Source organism: Siniperca chuatsi, linkage group LG16 (assembly GCF_020085105.1).
Source record: "Siniperca chuatsi isolate FFG_IHB_CAS linkage group LG16, ASM2008510v1, whole genome shotgun sequence".
Lineage (NCBI taxonomy): Eukaryota > Metazoa > Chordata > Actinopteri > Centrarchiformes > Sinipercidae > Siniperca > Siniperca chuatsi.
In genome coordinates, this window is record NC_058057.1 from 7,676,478 (window position 1) to 7,696,339 (window position 19,862).

The 19,862-nt window shown below is 39.0% G+C and overlaps 2 protein-coding genes across 5 annotated transcripts; one reads left to right on the plus strand and one right to left on the minus strand.

The window, feature by feature from the left end:
• Positions 1–8: 8 nt before the first annotated feature.
• pla2g7 (phospholipase A2, group VII (platelet-activating factor acetylhydrolase, plasma)) lies at positions 9–9,399 on the minus strand. Of its 4 annotated transcripts, none has more exons than XM_044170424.1 (12): positions 9,086–9,239; positions 8,914–8,975; positions 8,206–8,333; positions 7,571–7,721; positions 6,880–6,973; positions 6,709–6,777; positions 5,456–5,627; positions 4,895–5,008; positions 3,801–3,892; positions 1,241–1,411; positions 995–1,143; positions 9–853 (listed from the first exon to the last, which is right to left on the minus strand). In XM_044170424.1, the coding sequence occupies exons 2-12, from the start codon at positions 8,969–8,971 to the stop codon at positions 753–755; spliced, it is 1,299 nt and encodes a 432-aa protein (XP_044026359.1). In that variant the 5' UTR covers positions 8,972–8,975; positions 9,086–9,239; the 3' UTR covers positions 9–752. The 4 variants fall into 4 exon arrangements, with proteins under 4 accessions (XP_044026359.1, XP_044026361.1, XP_044026362.1 ...); XM_044170426.1 differs by having other exon boundaries at positions 8,914–8,954; positions 9,086–9,238; XM_044170427.1 differs by lacking the exons at positions 8,914–8,975; positions 9,086–9,239 and adding an exon at positions 9,376–9,399.
• A 741-nt stretch (positions 9,400–10,140) lies between these two features.
• On the plus strand, positions 10,141–19,837 carry ints9 (integrator complex subunit 9). Its single transcript, XM_044170423.1, has 17 exons — positions 10,141–10,316; positions 10,744–10,871; positions 10,985–11,045; positions 11,246–11,308; positions 11,625–11,764; positions 12,046–12,132; positions 12,422–12,542; positions 13,083–13,217; positions 13,375–13,486; positions 13,682–13,862; positions 14,679–14,739; positions 15,542–15,713; positions 15,843–15,967; positions 18,087–18,254; positions 18,572–18,670; positions 18,779–18,916; positions 19,424–19,837. The coding sequence occupies exons 1-17, from the start codon at positions 10,308–10,310 to the stop codon at positions 19,598–19,600; spliced, it is 1,977 nt and encodes a 658-aa protein (XP_044026358.1). The 5' UTR covers positions 10,141–10,307; the 3' UTR covers positions 19,601–19,837.
• Positions 19,838–19,862: the final 25 nt, after the last annotated feature.

Consider the following 19,862-nt stretch of genomic DNA (forward strand, 5'->3'; position numbering starts at 1 on the left):
GCACAAAATGTATGTACAAACGATATTTATTGGTTTTCTGTTGTGTACAAATGGCAGATATTTTAGACGGTAAGTGTATAAAAGTAGAAGGATGTTACATGTCATTGACCCAGGATGAACAGTACTGTGAGTTATGGCACATGGTATCTTAATGCAACCTTTTAGTGTTTGTATCCTTTTAATGATGCTGATTTGTTTATGTAGCTGTCTGTTGAATCAGGATGCAAACATCTAGTTTGCTATCTTGGCTAGGTAAATATGTCATCTAAAATTATATGAGTCTTAAGTCTTAAGTCTTAACAGTACCCATCCCTAGCCCTTTGGATACGATTCTCATTACAGGCCTCATCACATAATCTCACTGCAATCATAATGTAGCTTGTCTGCTGGAAAGTCATATGGAGACATACAGTATTTGTGTGAAATAACATTATCTTAGTTGGCTTTCTATACACTCAGATGAAAATGATTAAAAAGAATTTCTCTAAGAAATTGCTGGTAATAGAGAAAATTTCACTTACAGTGAAAAGAAGTGTAAGCTACTCGTACGCAACATTCAGTACCCATGAAACAACACTGAGTGTTTTCTGTCAAGAAAAAAATCTTTCCTGCTGGTGAGGTAGAGATTACATTTCCTATCCATTACTACTCAAATGTTATCCTTAGTCCATTTGGGACCGTTCCACTGACTGCTATGCACGAGGTGAAATCATTCAGCTGACGGCCAGACAGTCCCAGGTATTATCTGCAGTTCAGATGGCAGACTGTAGCAGAGTAATATTAGTTCCCTGAATGAGGTTTTCATCCTGCCCATCAATCAGAGGGTCCCACTGATTAAAGTTCTTCTCTAGACCTGAAAAATCCAAGATGATTTATAGCATAATTCAGAATTGCAGCAAAGCACAGAACTGAAAATGTGTATTTCTGCATTAACAAATGATACAGACTTCATGTGAGGTACTGGCAGGGATTGTGGGTGCTTAACTGTTCTTACCAAGATGGCGTTGCAGAAAGGCTAGTGTTGCTTTGTTGCAGAGGTCTATGGCGAGCTCTGGGTCGATCTCTCCCTGTAGCTTCATCAGTTTACCGATCCAGTGGCCCGTCAGGAAGGTGAAGTCTGGGAAACTCTGGTGGACTGTACCTCTGAAGGAAAACATCACGGCGAAGTCAGCGGAAACAACAGATTTTACAGAATCAACCAGACTAAATTTGAACCCAACTTCAGTTCTGTCCATTATACCTGATGGTGATCATTTTCCTCTGTATGACTGCTGAGTCCAGCTCCTTCATGCGGCTGATGTTCCCCGCCCACTGGAACTTCTCTGAGTTGATGAAGAAGATCGGCTGCTTCACCCGAGGAAATAACTCGTCATCTAAAGGGAACATCCAGGCGTCCAGCGCTACGCCACACCTGAATGACGAGAGTTTCCAGGGAAAGTTATGGCCAAACACAAGAGACGATACTCATTACTTCAATATCTAGAACTAAGATTGGGTATTGGCTGAGATTTTGTGATATTAGTGTCATATGATATGAGATTTCGTACGGATGCCAAAATGCTGTTATTTCAACACCTTCTACAAAACCCATTTTGTTCTCATATTAAATGTAGTTTAAACACAAAATACCATACAACATTCTAAAACTTATGACTATACAAATATTAACTTATGACTATACAAATTATGACTGAAATCAAAGAATCAGTAAAAGAATCTGACCAAAAAAGAATTACCAAACCATATCTAAGGCTATGCTGACTAAAAAAGTTTGTTTATTTATGTTTTTTTTTTTTTAGGAGGTTTTAAATTTAAATTCCCATTCCAATTCCAATGTCTGAATATTCTTAAGATTTTTAAGTTAATTAAAAGGGTGTACTTGTATTATTTTGCTAATCATTATATCAGTGGCAATGATATGATTTATCGCAATTATTTCTGGGACAATATATCGTCCAACCAAAGTAGTGACAGGCCTAGATACATGTACAGTGGGTACGGAAAGTATTCAGACCCCTTTAAATTTTTCACTCTTTGTTTCATTGCAGCCATTTGCTAAAATCCAAAAAGTTAATTTTATTTCTCATTAATGTACACTCAGCACTCCATCTTGACAGAAAAAAAACCCAGAAATGTATGCAAATTTATTAAAAAAGAAAAACTGAAATATCACATGGTCGTAAGTATTCAGACCCTTTGCTGTGACACTCATATTTAACTCACATGCTGTCCATTTCTTCTGATCCTCCTTGAGATGGTTCTACTCCTTCATTGGAGTCCAGCTGTGTTTAATTAAACTGATTGGACTGGATTAGGGAAGGCACACACCTGTCTATATATAAGACCGTACAGCTCACAGTGCATGTCAGAGCAAATGAGAATCATGAGGTGGAAGGAACTGTCCAAGGAGCTCAGAGACAGAATTGTGGCAAGGCACGGACCTGGCCAAGGTTACAAAAGCATTTCTGCAGCACTCGAGGTTCCTAAGAGCACAGAGGCCTCCATAATCCTTAAATGGAAGAAGTTTGGGACGACCAGAACTCTTCCTAGACCTGGCCGTCCAGCCAAACTGAGCAATCGTGGGAGAAGAGCCTTGGTGAGAGAGGTAAAGAAGAACCCAAAGATCCCTGTGGCTGAGCTCCAGAGATGCAGTAGGGAGATGGGAGAAAGTTCCAGGAAGTCAACTATCACTGCAGCCCTCCACCAGTCGGGGCTTTATGGCAGAGGGGCCCGACGGAAGCCTCTCCTCAGTGCAAGACATATGAAAGCCCGCATAGAAAAAAACGCATGAAAGACTCCCAGACTATGAGAAATAAGATCCTCTGGTCTGATGAGACCGAGATTGAACTTTTTGGCGTTAATTCTAAGCGGTATGTGTGGAGAAAACCAGGCACTGCTCATCACCTGTCCAATACAGTCCCAACAGTGAAACACGGTGGTGGCAGCATCATGCTATGGGGGTGTTTTTCAGCTGCAGGGACGGGACGACTGGTTGCAATTGAAGGAAAGATGAATGCGGCCAAGTAAAGAGATATCCTGGAAGAAAACCTCTTCCAGAGTGCTCAGGACCTCAGATTGGGCCGAAGGTTCACCTTCCAACAAGACAGTGACCCTAAGCACACAGCTAAAATGACAAAGGAGTGGCTTCGGAAGAACTCTGTGACCATTCTTGACTGGCCCAGCCAGAGCCCTGACCTAAACCCAATTGAGCATCTGTGGAGAGACCTGAAAATGGCTGTTCACCATCCAACCTGACGGAACTGGAAAGGGTCTGCAAGGAAGAATGGCAGAGGATCCCCAAATCCAGGTGTGAAAAACTCGTTGCATCATTCCCAAGAAGACTCATGGCTGTACTAGCTCAAAAGGGTGCTTCTACTCAACACTGAGCAAAGGGTCTGAAAACTTATGACCATGTAATATTTCAGTTTTTCTTTTTTAATAAATTTCTACTTTTTTTTTTTTGTCAAGATGGAGTGCTGAGTGTACATTGAGAAATAAAATTAACTTTTTTTATTTTAGAAAATGGCTGCAATGAAACAAAGAGTGGGAAAATTTAAAGGGGTCTGAATACTTTCCGTACCCACTGTTTTTTTTTGTTTGTTTTTTTTTAACATTCAACTTAAGTTTTGTCTTCCTTGCTAATTGACAGATTGCAGGTCCTGTAAATTTATAAACAAAAAAACAAAAACAAAACCATAATCCCATATTTCCTAGGTTGTATCACATGTATTCACTGCTTCTCCAAAACAAGGAGACATGATGATGGAAGAGACCTGGATGTGCATTGTAAATCCACATACTTGAATTTAACCTCTTTGCACAGAGCTTCAATCACTGTTGCTCCCCCAAAGGAATGCCCCAACACTGCTATCCTACACAGATCCATGGAGTTCTGTTAGCCAGGAGACAAGAGGAAATGGATAGGTGATAAGAACAATGAAAGGTTTACGCTCAACTGACTGAAGGAAGCACTACAATATCTTACTCACGTAGGACTAGTATTATTTGACCTAAATGTCACTTGAATAGCAACAAAAGTAAAGCTACAACTACCCATTGAAGATTTTTGAACTGTTGATTTAGTTACATAAGGTCACTGTGAAAGGACCAATGTGACGTCCTGACCTGAAGCATTTTACTATAAATATGCCATGTCAACAAACCCCTCTCCATTTCAGTGATACTGTCCGAAGTGGTGACCATGTTGTATTCATCAAAGCTTTCTCAGAGGTCGCATTAACAAGACAGAAGTTGAAAAACAAGCTTAAATGGAATAGTTATGCTTGTCCAGTAACAGTGGAACTTTAAAGACACTTTTATGGCTTTATTACAGACAGTGGAGAGATGCAACAAAGGTCCACAAACCGGGGATAACAGCGTAACTTTAATCTACTCTGGAAGTAATACTTTCTAAGTACATATGTGAAAATAGAGCCACAGATGTTAGTATGTACCCAAACTACCTAAAAAATTACTTCATTTCAGCTAAAAAAAAAAAAAAAAAAAAAAAAAAAAAAAAAAAAAAGGTACCTACAAATATTTCGACCCTTACTATTTAAGTTGTACAGTCTTTACCTTATTGATATTTGGTTACTACAATGGAAACTAATTGCTGGAACATTTTTTTCATTTTAGCTAAAGTTGGTGGTGTTATACACCTGAAAAGATTAGATTACACTGATTAGTTAGAAGTTGTTACGCCCCCTTTGTTTTGTTTGTTTCTTTTTACCTGTGAATTTCCTGGAGACTTATCTACTGTAGTTAAGAACACGGAACTATAGGGACATACTTCCTGTTTTATTCTAAATATAACTTCTATATTTTCATTGTTTTGTTGCTGCTACCTTGCTTGCTGATTTTCATTTCAAAATTCAAAGTTTTGAACCGAGGTTACCTCCAACGTCGTCCAGTCAAACTGTGTTTGCAGAACATTTTCCACTGCTGTCCCTGAGTTGATTTCAGTGAGTTTATCCAGAGCCAGAATGCATTCATCTGCTCTCTGTTTCACCTGGAAATGACATGAACGATTCACACAAGTTAGGAGAAAAGAAAAAAACACACACTAAATATTGCCACAACTTCACATAAACACATGCCTTTGAAATACAAACTCAACATAATAAAGTGCGGTATTTTTAAAAAAAAAAGACAATATAGATGAAATGTCAAGATAAATGGTTCAAATGTGAGACATGAGACATATCAGATAAAATATCAGAGAATATACTGAACAAACAAGGATGCGGTTTGATTTGAACAACATCTGAGTCACGCAGCATACTGGTCTAAAAGGTCAGATGTTGTGCAATCCAACTGCTGTCAATGCTAAACCCACACTGTATAAAAGAGGAATAATGTCTTCACCTCTACCTTTAATACAAGGACTGTTGCCGCTGTCACTATGTTGGGAAACAAGGATTTACCTTCCAAAGTACAGTACACAAATACTTGTTACCTGTTTATTTCTGAGGGGGAATTCGCTCTCTCTGTGCTGCAGAGTTCTGTAGTACATCCACTGTTTTACCAAGTTGTCTTGGGCTGAGGCAGATGTTTTAGGCACTTTCTCATGTGCCTTCTCGGACTCTGTCTTCTCACGAAAATAATACGTAGCTGAGGCTGACTCGTCTCTGCATAGAAATGAAAACACACAATGCTGCAAAATTATAATGAGTCAAAGGCTGAGTATCAAGGCAAAAATAATATTATTTGGATTTGTTTTATTTGACATAGGTCGGGCTGGCTTTTTAAAAATTATTATTTGGATAGCTTAGATAACTTGGAAGTTTCCCCTTAAACAAAATTGAGTCCAAAGTTAAAATGAAAATATAAGATGAACTTCCTTTATTATGTTACGAAGGAATATTGAGTGTTAGCACGAGCTTACAGTACATCCTGTTGAATAAGAGACCAAGGGCAGTTTCTAGGTTGAAGATCAATCTAATAAATGAATGATTGATTGATTATTGCTATTGCAACATCTCTCACACATACCCATACAACATAAACATACTGTGCAGTTTAGTTGCCAACCCGGGCTTGAAAGTTGTTTATGACTGTTTTGGTTTGTTCTTGGTCAGAGACTAAGCAAACTCATTTGGCAGTGTGACAAAAGCACCACTGGCTGAGCGGCTGGACTGACCTCTGACCACCAATGCAGCCATGTGAAAAAAAAAAAAAGTCTGTCTCATGTCACAGCTATGAACTAGGTCACAACACTAGCACATGCTTTTTCTGTGGCTTTAGCCTTTAACCAGCTGCTAATATTCAGTGGAATACCACTTCAATCCACATGAGTGACAGACTAACTGTGGCCATTATGTTCATCTCCATATGGTCCCCTTGTCTCTATACTGAAAAGAAATGTGATGACCTGGTTCATACTATTGTCTGCACACCCTTTCCAGTCCTACTCCACAGATAAACAGACAGCCGCTTGCAGAAGAGGCGGCCCTCGGTTATTGTTTGCTTGGCTAACGTTCAACTAGAATTTCCTCCAACTGACACGCGGCCTTCGTTTCACACTTTCACTGTACATATTGTCAGCCTACAGTTTGAATATAGTTCAGATACCTAAAGATTCTATACATGATAGCTTACAACATTCCTCTGTTTTTAAATGAAATAAATCCTGCCATCAACAAGAGGATTACATCTCAGCTAAAAGTGCATTTAATAAAGATAAATATATATATATATATATATAAATACCTGTGTTCCACAGACGCCACAATGAAGCCATGAGAAGCCAATTCTGCACATACAGCTGAATACAAAGTCCTAGGAAACACCAAGTAGATGTCAGTTACACCATTCATAGTAGCTGAGCAGAACCTCCGGTTCATAATGAGTAAATACTGTAGCAGTGTTAAAAGTGATTACCTAAAGGCTCCAAGGCCATGGGAGAAGATAACTACAGGACATTTTCCATTTGATTTAAATGGAGCATCCAAATATGCTGGGATCTTAAAGGACCCTGAAATAAACAAATGATTATAGAAGCGTTTTAAAGAACAATACCAGTGTTTTTTAAAGAAATTATATTACTGATGACCCAAAGCATGCTGTCGTGTTGTAGGTTTTTACCACCTTTTACGCAACTGCGGATTCCCATACATAGCTACATTGTGAACATTAACAGAAGAATTGAAACTTACCAGAGTTAGGTCATTATTATTTTATATTTAATTATATAATTACAGAAGACATCATTTCTGCTTTGTCAAAGTTATTCTTGCTTGGTAATGCAGTTGAAAGTGCAGATTGATTTAAAATGGCTTCTCTGGATTACTGTGCAACAATAACAACACTGACAAAAAAACCCCCAACCCAAAACGTTACGCTTGGAAGGAGTGAAAAACATTCAGGAATCTAAAACACTATGGTATACCTGGAAACAATTTAATTGTTAATTTATTTAATTAAACAATATAAAGTATATTACATTTGTCATAAATGAACAAAAGCATGCAAAAAACACTAGTATGGTCCTAGAAAGACTAGCTGAAACAGCATATACTTGTATAAAACACATTTGAAATGTTCTGCATATTTCTAATTTAAGTTAAATTACCAAAGAGGTAGTTGAAAATCTTTTCACTGAGGGCCCTGTTGATTTTCATGAAGTCTGCCAGACCGTAAAAATACTCCCTGCTCGGTACCCAGTCTGGTTTATCTGCTTTTTCAGTTTCTTGACAAGGATAGAAAAGCCGGAAGAAGCTGCCCTGTAAACAAGACGGACATAGACATTCCCGCAATTAAGCACACACACACTACTGTCTGTCATCATGTGATTAGCAGTAAGTCCCAAATATCTTGTTCACAAAACGTGTTATCACATGTTTTTTTTCTAGCAGATATTGTCTCTTTCTCATGCTGAAACTCAGTGTTGTAATGGAATCTATTATCAACTTCTTACTGCTGCAGACTTTCTGATGCTGTTCTTCACAATGACTAAACAAAGATGTAAGTATTACATGACATAACATTGCTCAGTGCATCCAATAAGTTTGCCCAGATTTACAGGCCATGATCTCCAAGTAATTATATTCAATTTATCCTTTCTTTTTCTTATTTGTCATTTTATTTATTTTCTTTTGGGCAAAGCATACAGCAAAAACTTCTTTGCCTATCTAAATAATAAGTAACACATTTACACATACAATGTCAACATGTCCTCTGTGGTTATATATCTGGTTCTGCTTTTACCTGTGCAGTGTGGTCCATCATGAAGTCAGTGCATCCCACAGCATTGGGGCCCTTGGCGGGAGGGATCCCAAGATGATTACTGCAGGTGTTCCCCATGGCGAAGAAACCAAACGTGTACCTCCTCTGGTCTGTCAAATAAAGAGACACGTATTTGATAAAATGCTCAGTCAACTTGACAGGAAGCAATGCCTATGACCTAACAAGGAGGACAGTCATGATAGAGATGGCATGACAAAAAAAAAAAAAAAAAAAAACAGGACATGACAACACTCAGATAAGTTCAGCTAAACTGATGACACTAATTTCAGGCAGTTGATTTTAAGTGTCAGCATATTATGAATACAGCTCCAATTTGAACACTTTTATTCGACAGTATCATAATGCTGAATGGTCTTTTTTCCTTAACATTACTAGTAATTTTCTACCTTTGTTAATGAATGAGAATTGAACTAGTTTATTGCTGCCTTGAGTGTAACTCCATGTTTGAGTAAGCGAGAACAACGCAACACTTTCACTTATAAGGACGGGAAGACAAAGACTAAGCTGTGTTCATTATTACAATATGTAACTAACTTCAACAGGTGTACTTGAGTGCGTGCCGAAGTTCACTTCTTAATGTAACAACCATACATAACCTTACAGCGGTTTTCAACTAACTTAGCTAACGTTATAGCTGTCAACAAAAAATGTGACGTTTCAACCCCTTACCTGTCTGCTCGTAAATCCTCTTGACTAATAACTGTACAAACCTTCCATGAGAAAACATCGACCTGAGTAACGTTAGTTTCAAAAGCCAGCTAACCTCGGTATCTTCTGGTTAACGTTAGCTGTTAGCCATAACACACTAATATAACCATTTAACAAAAAAAGCAATGCCTACCGGAGATACAGAGGTAGTTGGGTACCAATGTTACTACATCAGTTTCGCAACATTACTACGTAACTAATGTCAATTTCTCGAGCTACATGTACCGGTCTGAGCCACTTGGGAGTGGTTTGACAGGTCGTTATTGTTGGAGTTAGCTAGCCACTGCTAGCATGGGAGGAGACTAAACCAGAGTCGTGAATGGAAAGTGTTAGGTTGCTTCTCCGTCCTGTAACAGACGCCACGCGTCTTGCTGCCTAAAAAATTCCCCCAACTTAAAGTTAACACAAGCTCTAATAACCTACCAAATAGGTTAAGGGTTGGTCGCCAAACATATCATCATAATTACACTATAGGCATATGTGAGCACATCTACGTCTGTCCTCCAAAGTCCTTTGTAAAACTGGGTGAATCATCAAGCGAATATGATTGACAGCCCTGCAGTCTATGGGCACGTGCATTTGTTGACAATTATTGATGTTTTAATTAATATTTTGTGAGGCACAGTGCTCTTTTAAGGGCAGTTACAAACAAACAAAGGCGAGCTGTTTTGCTCAGTGTTCGGCGCATTTGGCCTGCCTGTATAAGCTATTTAACTGTGACTTAAGAAACACTCCACCTCTGTATTGCGAGGGAAATCGCCATACGGGATCAGCACAGTGCCCAAAAAGAATTAGGGAAGTAACAGTGAATAAGATCAGAAAGGGAATGGAGATGATCAGAGCATCTGCATGGACAAGAAACGATTTCTGGCATTCATTGCCATGGTTATGAATTGTGCTGCTGAAATTAAGGGGAAGTCAGAAAGGATGGTAAGATGGTGCTGAACACTGCAAGACGATTCTTGAATGTTGTGGACATATCTGGAGAAGATCTAGATGTTACATTGAGGGAAGGAGTTACACCAACTCAGACAATTGGGTCTGAGTTATAGATTGGACTGTCATGGGATCACTGTGAAGCTGTTCTAATCCAGCAGTTGGCGGCAATGCACACTTATGGATGCCAACCGCGAAGAAGAAGAAGAAGAAGAAGAAGAAGAAGAAGAAGAAGAAGAAGAAGAAGAAGAAGAAGAAGAAGAAGAAGAAGAAGAAGAAGACTCCACCTCTGTAGGTGGCAGTAGAGGGCAAAAGTCAAAGAAACAAAACGAGCAGAGTTCCGAAAAACGCTAGAAAGATGCAGTGTTAGCGAAGCCGACTACCTAAAACTAATTTATCAATCGTTGCCAGTGTTAAAAATGAAATTGGTGAGTAAACAGGCTGTTCGCATAATTAAAATAGCCAAGTCGACCTCAATTGACTATAATAATGCGTTCAGGGTATCTTTAGTTATAGCTACTATGTTAGCTTAGCAGCTAATAGCCCTGTTTGGTTCTGCCTCATCCACTGGGGCTATCGTTAACTTGGCAGGTAACAGCTAGGCTGTGCAAATTATTTAATGTGTGCAGTCCCTAGTGAACGAAACATACTGAGTCATTTGGTTACAATGAGACTAACGTTACAGCTGTGTGTGCGCGCGTTTGTACAAAGATCTACAGACTCTACCTGTACTAAATGTGTTGTCCTGTTTATTCTGCTTCTGCTGTATCTGTCATGTATTGCGTTTTTGGCACAGTTATAGTTTTTTTTATTCCCACGTGTGTCTCTGATGACTTTCCCTTCCATGTCTTTCAGTATTGTCTGTCTGGTCATCCTACATTGCCTTGCAATGTCCTCAAGTTCAAATCCACCACTATCATGCTGGACTGTGGGCTGGACACCACCTCTGTCCTCAACTTCCTGCCCCTTCCTCTTGTGCACAGGTGAGTCACTGGCATCAGCTGTAGTGCCTTTATTTATTTATTTATTTATTCATGTATGGGTGGTAGACTTGCCATTGCACTGACTCATGTTTCTGTTTTTTGTTCTTTTTCAGCCCCAGACTCTCCAAGCTACCCGGTTGGGTCTCTAAGGATGGAACAGTAAACTTGGAGAAGGTATGAGAAGCTGTTTTTGTTGCATTTAAGTCACTGAGCACTTAATCTGGATCTGAACTTGAAATTGTGTTACATTGTTGCTATGTGAGATCACCTAAAGTTGTTTGTTTCTTTCTATGTCTGTAAATTGTAAATGTATTAAGATTTGATTGTGACAAGGGGCTACAAAAGTAAACAACTATTTCTTTCCATCTTTCCAGGAGCTGAAGGAGTGTGCAGGAAGAGTGTTTGTGGACTCACAGCCAGAGTTCTGTCTCCCTGAGGTAGTAAACCCAGCCACCACACATACAGTATATTTAGCTATAGTGCATTTCTTTTGTCTTGCTAATCAGTTAACTGCTTCAAATTAATGATTTTGCTGTAGGAAATTATAATGCTCGCATTTCTAGGACAGGGAACCAAGAGAGCAGCCTGACAGAGATTTTTTCAGTTTATTAGTCAATTTCATTTTGACTGCATGACCTATTATTACTTCCACAATAAATAATTCAAATGTAAGTTATAATAAATGCTTTACTTAGAATAATAGTTTATTTAGACCAAATATGTATTATCTTTCCCATTTTGTATTGGCCACAGAGAGAACTGCTTGATCTATCTACAATTGATGTCATCCTGATCTCCAACTACCACTGTATGATGGCCCTGCCCTACATCACAGAACACACAGGCTTCACTGGGACAGTGTATGCCACAGAACCCACCCTGCAGATTGGCAGGTAAGGAGGTACAAGAGATAAAAACTCCATCATATTGTTTTTATATTAATTTGGAAGGAAAATACGCATGTCATTTTATTAGTTTTTCCTAATCTTTATTATGGTCATATCAAGAGATAACCAGAGGTCTAAAACAACGATGTTTTAAATTAAAAAATTGTGTTTTTGAGTTTGAAGAATAATATGTATAACTCTGGCTGATGTTGTATTGTGAGCCAAAATACACTGCTTGTCGTTTCAGTTATTTAAGAAATGCTTATTCTTGCTGTTATTTTCCTCAGACTCTTGATGGAAGAACTGGTGAACTTCATGGAGAGAGTTCCCAAAGCCCAGTCTGCCACCTGCTGGAAAAATAAGGAAATACAAAGGTAGATTAACTGTAGGGAAAAACTTAGAATGTACAAAAATACGTATTTCAAAATATGAAATTTCCCATTGGAAAAAATATTTTTCTATTTTAAAATCTAAAATTTTACATGAAACACAATCTCATACTTGCTTATTACCTGTAATTTGCCTCAGTTTCTCTCTTTCTGTTTCTCTTGTCTTGCTTTGGTTTTAATTTGCACATTTTTTTATGATGCAGTTTCATTTTACTTTCATGCATTTTACATAATACAATATGATGTGAATAAATAAATCATTTGATTACATTAGGATGCTCCCTGGGCCCCTGAAGGATGCAGTAGATGTGTGGACGTGGAAGCGATGCTATAGCATGCAGGAGATCAACTCTGCCCTCAGCAAAGTGCAGCTTGTGGGTTATTCACAGAAAGTGGTAAGAACCTCTTTTCTCCTACACTGCTTGCACAGGAATACACTAATACTGACAATGAGACAAATGTCAGCCCATCAGGTCGGACTGAATGTACTACTATCTACATACAATGGTGGTAAAAAAAAGTGGATTATGTATCAAATAGTTTTGAAGGATTATGTCATGTTATTGTGTAAAAATGTTACAATATGTATAGCACATTTATATGCACGTACTTTTGCATATGCTGTGTCTTTACATAGAAAATGCATGTCTGGTTAAAAGAGCCTCAGTTAAATGTAAATGTAATACTTAGTATACATTCGTCTTTTCTAAGTAACACTCAAAGGTCAAACTTAAAAATCAAAGGGAAAAGAGCGTGGTTTTCATTTTATTTGCACATTAGAAAGAGTGTTTGTTTTTGTCATGCAAGACCTTCCTCACGCTGTGAATGCAGTATTAATTTTTGTGCTTGTACATACTACTAAAATAGCTGTATCTGTCCTCCTTTCAGATTTTCTATATTTTTGTGTTCTCATAGTGACTTCTTTCTGTCTCCAGGAGTTGTTCGGAGCTGTACAGGTCTCCCCCTTAAGCTCTGGTTACTCATTGGGTAGCTCCAACTGGATCATCCAGTCTCATCATGAGAAAGTTTCCTATGTGTCTGGTTCATCCCTCCTTACCACACATCCACAGGTAGGTCAACAGGCCTAAGGCTAGATGAAATTAGACATTGGGCCCGAGAAAAACCTGCAATGATCAAGAATGTGATGCTGTTTCACTGGACTTTAGGTGCATGTATGTAAAATGCATTTAATTAAATGGTAAAATGTCTCTTCTTCTCTTCTCCCAGCCGATGGACCAAAGCTCCCTTAAGAACAGTGATGTTCTGATTCTGACAGGCCTCACCCAGATGCCCACTGCCAATCCAGATGGCATGCTGGGAGAATTCTGCAGCAACCTTGGTAGGTTCAAATGTACTCATGTTATATAAACAAATAAATAAATACATACTGTATATAAAGCATATGTAAGTAAATCCTTCTTATTAAATTGTCCATGCCATGACCATTCCCTTAGGCTTTGGTTAAGTGATTGAGAAATCATATTGTCTCTGGAGTGTTATAATGTTAGTAATTATTATTCATCTGTGCCTGTAGCCATGACGATTCGAGCAGGAGGCAACGTGCTAGTGCCGTGCTACTCCTCAGGGGTGATATATGACCTGCTGGAGTGTCTGTACCAGTTCATCGAGAGCGCCAACCTGGGGACCACGCCCTTCTACTTCATCTCACCCGTCGCCAACAGCTCGCTAGAGTTCTCTCAGATCTTTGCTGAATGGTGAGGAGCTGTTCATCCAAATTTCCTTATTTCAGAAATCTGTCATTGTATAAAGTATAAAGTATTTCTGATTCTGTATGGTACGTATGGTACGTAGAAGGAAAGCGGCAATGAAAGAAAAGAAAATGATACAAATATGCGGATGGATTAAGGTAAAATCCAATTTCAGTGACTTCTTGTTTTCTTATATCGCTGTTTGACAGAGTACTGGGATTTCAGAAGCATTTAGGGAATAAACACGAACATGTAATGATAAAAATCCATCCAAATCCATCCATCCAATATGTGAGTCCATACATTTTGTTAGCTTCAGTTTACACAGTGTTGCTCAAGAGAGCTTAATCTTTGCCTGTGATTCATTATACATTCAAAACAGTGCAGATGTAACATCCAGTGTTAGTGTTGAAGTCAAACATTTACTATTGGTGACTGCAGTAGTGCAGTCTGATTATAATTTTCTGCCAAAATAGTGCATTGCTGCAAACAAAAGTATCATTTTGTCATTTATGTGAACTGCTGCATTTTCACTTGATTTTAATGTTAGTTTAAAGGAGAGGTGTTTAATATTTAGTGGCATCTAGTGGTCAAATTGCAGTTTGCAACCATTTGAATACTGCTCACCTCACCCTCCCCTTCCAAGTGTGTAGGTGAAACTACGGTGGCCGCGAAAATGCAAAAGGCTGTATCTAAAGCCAGTGTTTGGTTTGTCCGTTCTGGGCAACTGTAGAAACGGTGGTGCAACATGGTGGCCTCCGTGGAAGAGGATGACTACATTTATGATTTTGTTGTTTTGTTTTGCTTTTTTTGTCATTGTAGGCTTTGCCACAACAAGCAGACAAAGGTGTATCTTCCAGAGCCTCCATTCCCTCATGCAGAGGTGAGTCCTGCAGCTCTTTCTCCTACTAGCGAAGAACAACAATGCTGCATTTCAGAGATAGTGGATAGTTGGAAATCCTGATTTTCTGCTAGCAAATAAACACTGAAATGACCCTGTAAAAAAAAGAAATAAATAAATAAAAAAAAGAAGAAAAGCCAGTAAAAAGCTTGGAGAGGGTTTCTCAAACTATATGCAGTTATCTAACATCAGTACAACATGCCAATGTTCACTGTAAACACTACATACAGAGATGCAAAATTCTCTTTCAACATCAGTATTCCCTAAATATATTAAGTTCAGTGTCCAGCATAACAATGTCAAAAATCCATTGCAACAAGTACTTGGTAAACAAGTACATGTGGAAAGTATATTCTCATTTACATGTTATGTTAATCAGCCTTTGCATGGAGACAGTATTTTACATTAGGAAAACTCTTCAAATCATTCAGATACTACGGGAAACAGGGCACCGTAATCAGAAAAGTCATTCAACAATGTACAAAGAACAACACTTTGTTGGGCACTGTTTGGTAGTGGGAAGTGATTTGATATATATTAAAAATAGAGGAGTTTTCATGCCTTCTACTTTGTGCAAGAAAGCCATCCTCAGTAAATCATTGTGTACATGTTCACAGCACAAATGGCCATGGTCACATTCAAAGTAGTGGTAAAGAAGCTTACTTTGTGTTCTGCTTCTGCTTCTAGACCAGCCTCTAGAGTTTTTAATCTTGAGCTGGTGAGTGAACATACAGGAAAAGATCATGTAGACTTCTCTCTTACAACTCCTGCGTTGTTGTTTCAGCTGATCCAAACCAACAAGCTGAAGCACTACCCCAGTATTCACGGAGACTTCAGCAGTGAGTTCCGTCAGCCGTGTGTGGTGTTCACCGGTCACCCCTCTCTGCGCTTCGGGGACGTGGTTCATTTCATGGAGCTGTGGGGCAAATCCAGCCTCAACACCATCATCTTTACTGGTAACGACAACTGTATTACAAGCACTCCTCTATCATACACTAGACATGGGTGAAAAGATGTCATCCTGTAATTATAAAGCAAAAGCTAAGCTTCTTAAAGCCTCTGTGACTTTTCTTTCTTACCACCAGAGCCAGACTTTTCTTACCTGGATGCTTTGGCTCCGTACCAGCCACTGGCTATGAAGTGTGTTTACTGTCCCATTGACACACGGCTCAACTTCCACCAAGTATCAAAGCTGCTCAAGGAAGTCCAGGTGCGCTTATTTGTCATGTTATCATCTTATTCATAAATATGGTAAATGTACTGTTAGCACCTTTTCTCAACCAATTATAGAAATAAGCATAAGTAAGCGGTACATGGATTGCACCTACATAAAATGATTTTATATCAGAGTTTGTAGAGGGAATCTTAAGATGGGTTTGAGAATTGGCAAATAGTGTGAGATAATGACTGGGAAAATATAAATTTGTCTAGCTCAGAAATGGCTGCCTCATGGGTTTTTAATTGTTTTGTTTACACGCAACACAAGTGTGCAACAAGCAAATAATCACAGAGTCAGTAGCTGTCCTGTGGGTGAAACCGGAGAATGGAAATAGATTTACAAGCTAAAGGGCAAGGCACAAACAAGATAACAGAACAATGTTAGATCAGCATTCAGGGCAGAGCAGGAGGGAATACACAACAGTCCTGAAATGCAGCAGAGGCAAATTGACTGTTTAATTGTAAGTGATTCAGTTGGCCCTATAATTCTTGTATGATGTAATCTTGTCCAAACTCATCGTTTAGTCAACCAAATGTCCTCTTTGCCTGTAGTGGACTTGTGGGACTTTAGTTAATAAATGGTTTCTATGAATAGGCCCCATTCAGTTTGTCAGATAATCAGTAATCCTCACTTTGACTTTAAAAATGAACTGAGGCAGAAGATAGACCTTTTTAAAATGGAATGTAATACTTATATTTGTCTCAATAATAATAATAATAATAATAATAATAATATTATACACAAGGAAAGATGTTAACCTTTACTAACTATCCAGTTAACTTCAGCTGCAAACTTCGCTTAAACAGAGTTGTCCTGCACTGACTTTAAACCTCTTAAACGATGTGTGCAACAGGTTTAGATTTAAGCTCAGATATATCTAGTGGCACTCATGTGATTGTTTATTATTTTATGTATTTTTTTTAGCCATGCTAGTAGCTTGGCTCTATGGATAGCAAGTTTGGTCTGTCAGTCTACCACTTCGGTCCTGACTGAAATATCTCAACAAATGTTGGATGCATTGTCATGAAATTTTGTACAAATATTCATGGTCCCCAGAGGATGAATCCTACTGACCTTGGTGATCCCAAAGTGTTTGTTTTTTTTCCCTCTAGCGTCATCTTCAGGTCCAATAATTTAGTTTATGACTAAATACCATGCAAGACTAATGATATTCCCATCAGCCTCAGCTGTACTTTTCGTTTAGTGCCAAATACCATTTTAGCATGGTGAACATGGTAAATACCTGCTAAACATCAGCATGTTAACATTGTCATTGTTATTAGCATACTTATGTTAGCATTATGCTCAAAATACCACTAAGTACAACCTCACAGAGCTGCTAGTATAGCTGTAGACTCTTATTCTTGTTCTTCAATACACAGCATCTGATTGTCTTCTGAGGAAGCAGCAATAGAGTTTAATTTACCACTCGTGCAAAACTGCAGCTAAGCTAATGTCGGAGCAATAACCTCCATATGCCCCCCAAAAAGGCTAAAAGAGTCCCCCATCTCTTTCCTGATGTGATGCAGACTTTCAATTCCATCTCCAAAAGAGTCATGCGACTGTAGTTTTGGTTAGCCACAGGTCTTATGGCTCAGCCAACTCCGAACAATGCAGTCTGATTGGATAATTAACACCTGATAGACATGTTTTTATTTTATGTTGTATCAGTGAAAACTGAGTCCAATAAAACCAAGTAATCACAAGCAACATCATCTGATCAAATATCATTTATGGTTAAAATTAGGTTAAATTAATTATTAAAATGAGTCAAGGAAACCACATTATTATTTACGGCACTCAGAAGACTGGCCCAAAAAACCCCTGTTTTAAATACTTTTATCATATTTCATTGCCTATTTCCTCAAGTAGTTATTCGGTCCCTTTTTTCTTCCAGTGCCATTGACCAGCAACAGTTATGAGAAGTTAAGCTCCCCATGCAGCTTTAATTTAAACCCTCCCTTTAGTCCTGTCTATCTTCAATAAAAGCGGGCTTAGTCTAGAACATGGTACAGCAAATGTGTGTAAAAGCTACTTTAGTTAATCCACATCCAAGGACTGTTTCAGCCATAAAGAGTTAATCACTGTCTCCTGTCTTTACCTCCTGCAGCCTCTCCATGTGGTGTGTCCAGAGCAGTACACCCAGCCTCCAATGACCCAGTCCCACCGCTCTGATCTGATGCTGGAGCTGCAGCCCCCTCCTATGCCCTACAGACGCTGCTCTGTACTCAACCTGCCCTTCAGACGCCGCTATGAACGTGTCTACATACTGCCTGAGGTGAGTCGCATCAGAGCAGTAACTCACGCAACTTGAACTCGTGGGTATGAATATATTCTTCTTCAACTTGTCCGGTTAAACGGGATCTAATAGACTGAGTTGACAATGTTGAATAAAAGATAAAATCACTACCTTTGGAAACAGATGGTGAGTGCATATTTTAAATTCTCTCATGTGTTGGTAGGAGACCATGACTGTCAGAGCTGTCAGAGTTAAAGAGAGAAATTTATTATGGAAATATTCCAACTCCTGTCAGAGAACAGGTGGCCAATTTTCTCCAAGTCTAAGGTCTAAAAGTCTGATTCTTCTATTCCTAGCTGGCCAACTCCCTGGTGCCCTCTGAGATTAAACCTGGCATCTCCCTGGCAACTGTATCTGCAGTGCTGCACTCCAAGGACAACAAACACACACTACAGGTAAGTGTATGTCTGTCTGAATTTGTAGCACAAATATGAATGTGTAAATGTGTACACCATTGCTTAACTTGGTCAAAAATTGATGTTTTCCCTCTCCTGTGTTGCTAGTCAGTGCCCAAACCCCCTCCAGTGCCCCCCAGCAAGAAGAGGAAGCGGGTAATAGAGGAGCCACCAGTAGTGCTGGCCCCCAAACCCTTGCTGAGTGGAGCTGTGCCCCTGGAAGCTTTCCTGGCCACACTGCAAAAGGTGTGAAATCTGCAGACATCTGTGGGGACCTCAATATTGTTTTTATAACAGCCAGCAGTTAAAAAACATTTTTGTAGTTAGCCCCTTGTCATTGCCCCCTCTTTAGTATTCCCAAAGGAGATGACTGTAGCTTTAAATCTCATCCCATCTGACATTACAATCTCCTCATGCATAACGTGGTTGGGATTAGTAGGTTTTTTTTTGTTTGTTTTTTTAGCAGAGGCCAGGCATTTTACCACAGCAGATTTAAATAATAAAATAAAACAAAAACATCTTAGATTGAATTAACTGCATGAGCATGCCCCAGTAATATAATAAAATCAGTTTTGTGAAATTACCAAGGCTTAGGGATTTTTTTACATACTTTTTTTTTTTTTGTAGGAAATAACATGCCTACATCTGATTTTGCGTGCAAAAATATTAAATTCACACAGGCCTATCGTCTTTTTGTGTTCATTGCTATATCTATAAAAATCTGACTGTGCATTTGTCTCGTCCCCCCTGCAGCATGGTATTACAGAGGTCAAAGTGGAGGAGACAGCAGATGGACACATTTTGCACCTGCAGGCGGAGGACACACTGATTCAACTGGAGGAGGATGGGACACACATCGTCTGTGACAACAACGAGCCACTGCGTACCACACTGCGAGACCTGGTGCTCCGCTTCCTGCAGAAACTCTGACCTGAACCCTCTTCGTGCCGCCTTATTGTTAGTTTTTTAACAGTATTTCTGCTTTATTGGACTGCGGATAGCAACAGAGATGATGGTGGAGGGGAGGAGGACATGACGAAGAGCTGTGAACCGGACTGTCCCCGCCTCAGTCATATTTAACGTGGCAACATTTACAGTAGTTTTACTGTACAGTAATATTTTGTAAAATAGCGTTTTGTATTAAGAGATAAAACATGTTAAAGATCATTCCAGTGAGTCTTTCAACCCTGCA

Coding starts and splice junctions, on each gene's coding strand:
- pla2g7 (XM_044170424.1), bottom strand. CDS start 8,971: ATGTTTTCTCATGGAAGGTTTGTACAGTTATTAGTCAAGAGGATTTAC. Junction 7,722..8,205: donor TGATGGACCACACTGCACAG/GTAAAAGCAGAA, acceptor TCTTGTTTACAG/GGCAGCTTCTTCCGGCTTTT. Junction 6,974..7,570: donor GATTTTCAACTACCTCTTTG/GTAATTTAACTT, acceptor TGTTTATTTCAG/GGTCCTTTAAGATCCCAGCA.
- ints9 (XM_044170423.1), top strand. Junction 11,046..11,245: donor GAACAGTAAACTTGGAGAAG/GTATGAGAAGCT, acceptor CCATCTTTCCAG/GAGCTGAAGGAGTGTGCAGG. Junction 13,863..14,678: donor TCTCAGATCTTTGCTGAATG/GTGAGGAGCTGT, acceptor TTGTCATTGTAG/GCTTTGCCACAACAAGCAGA.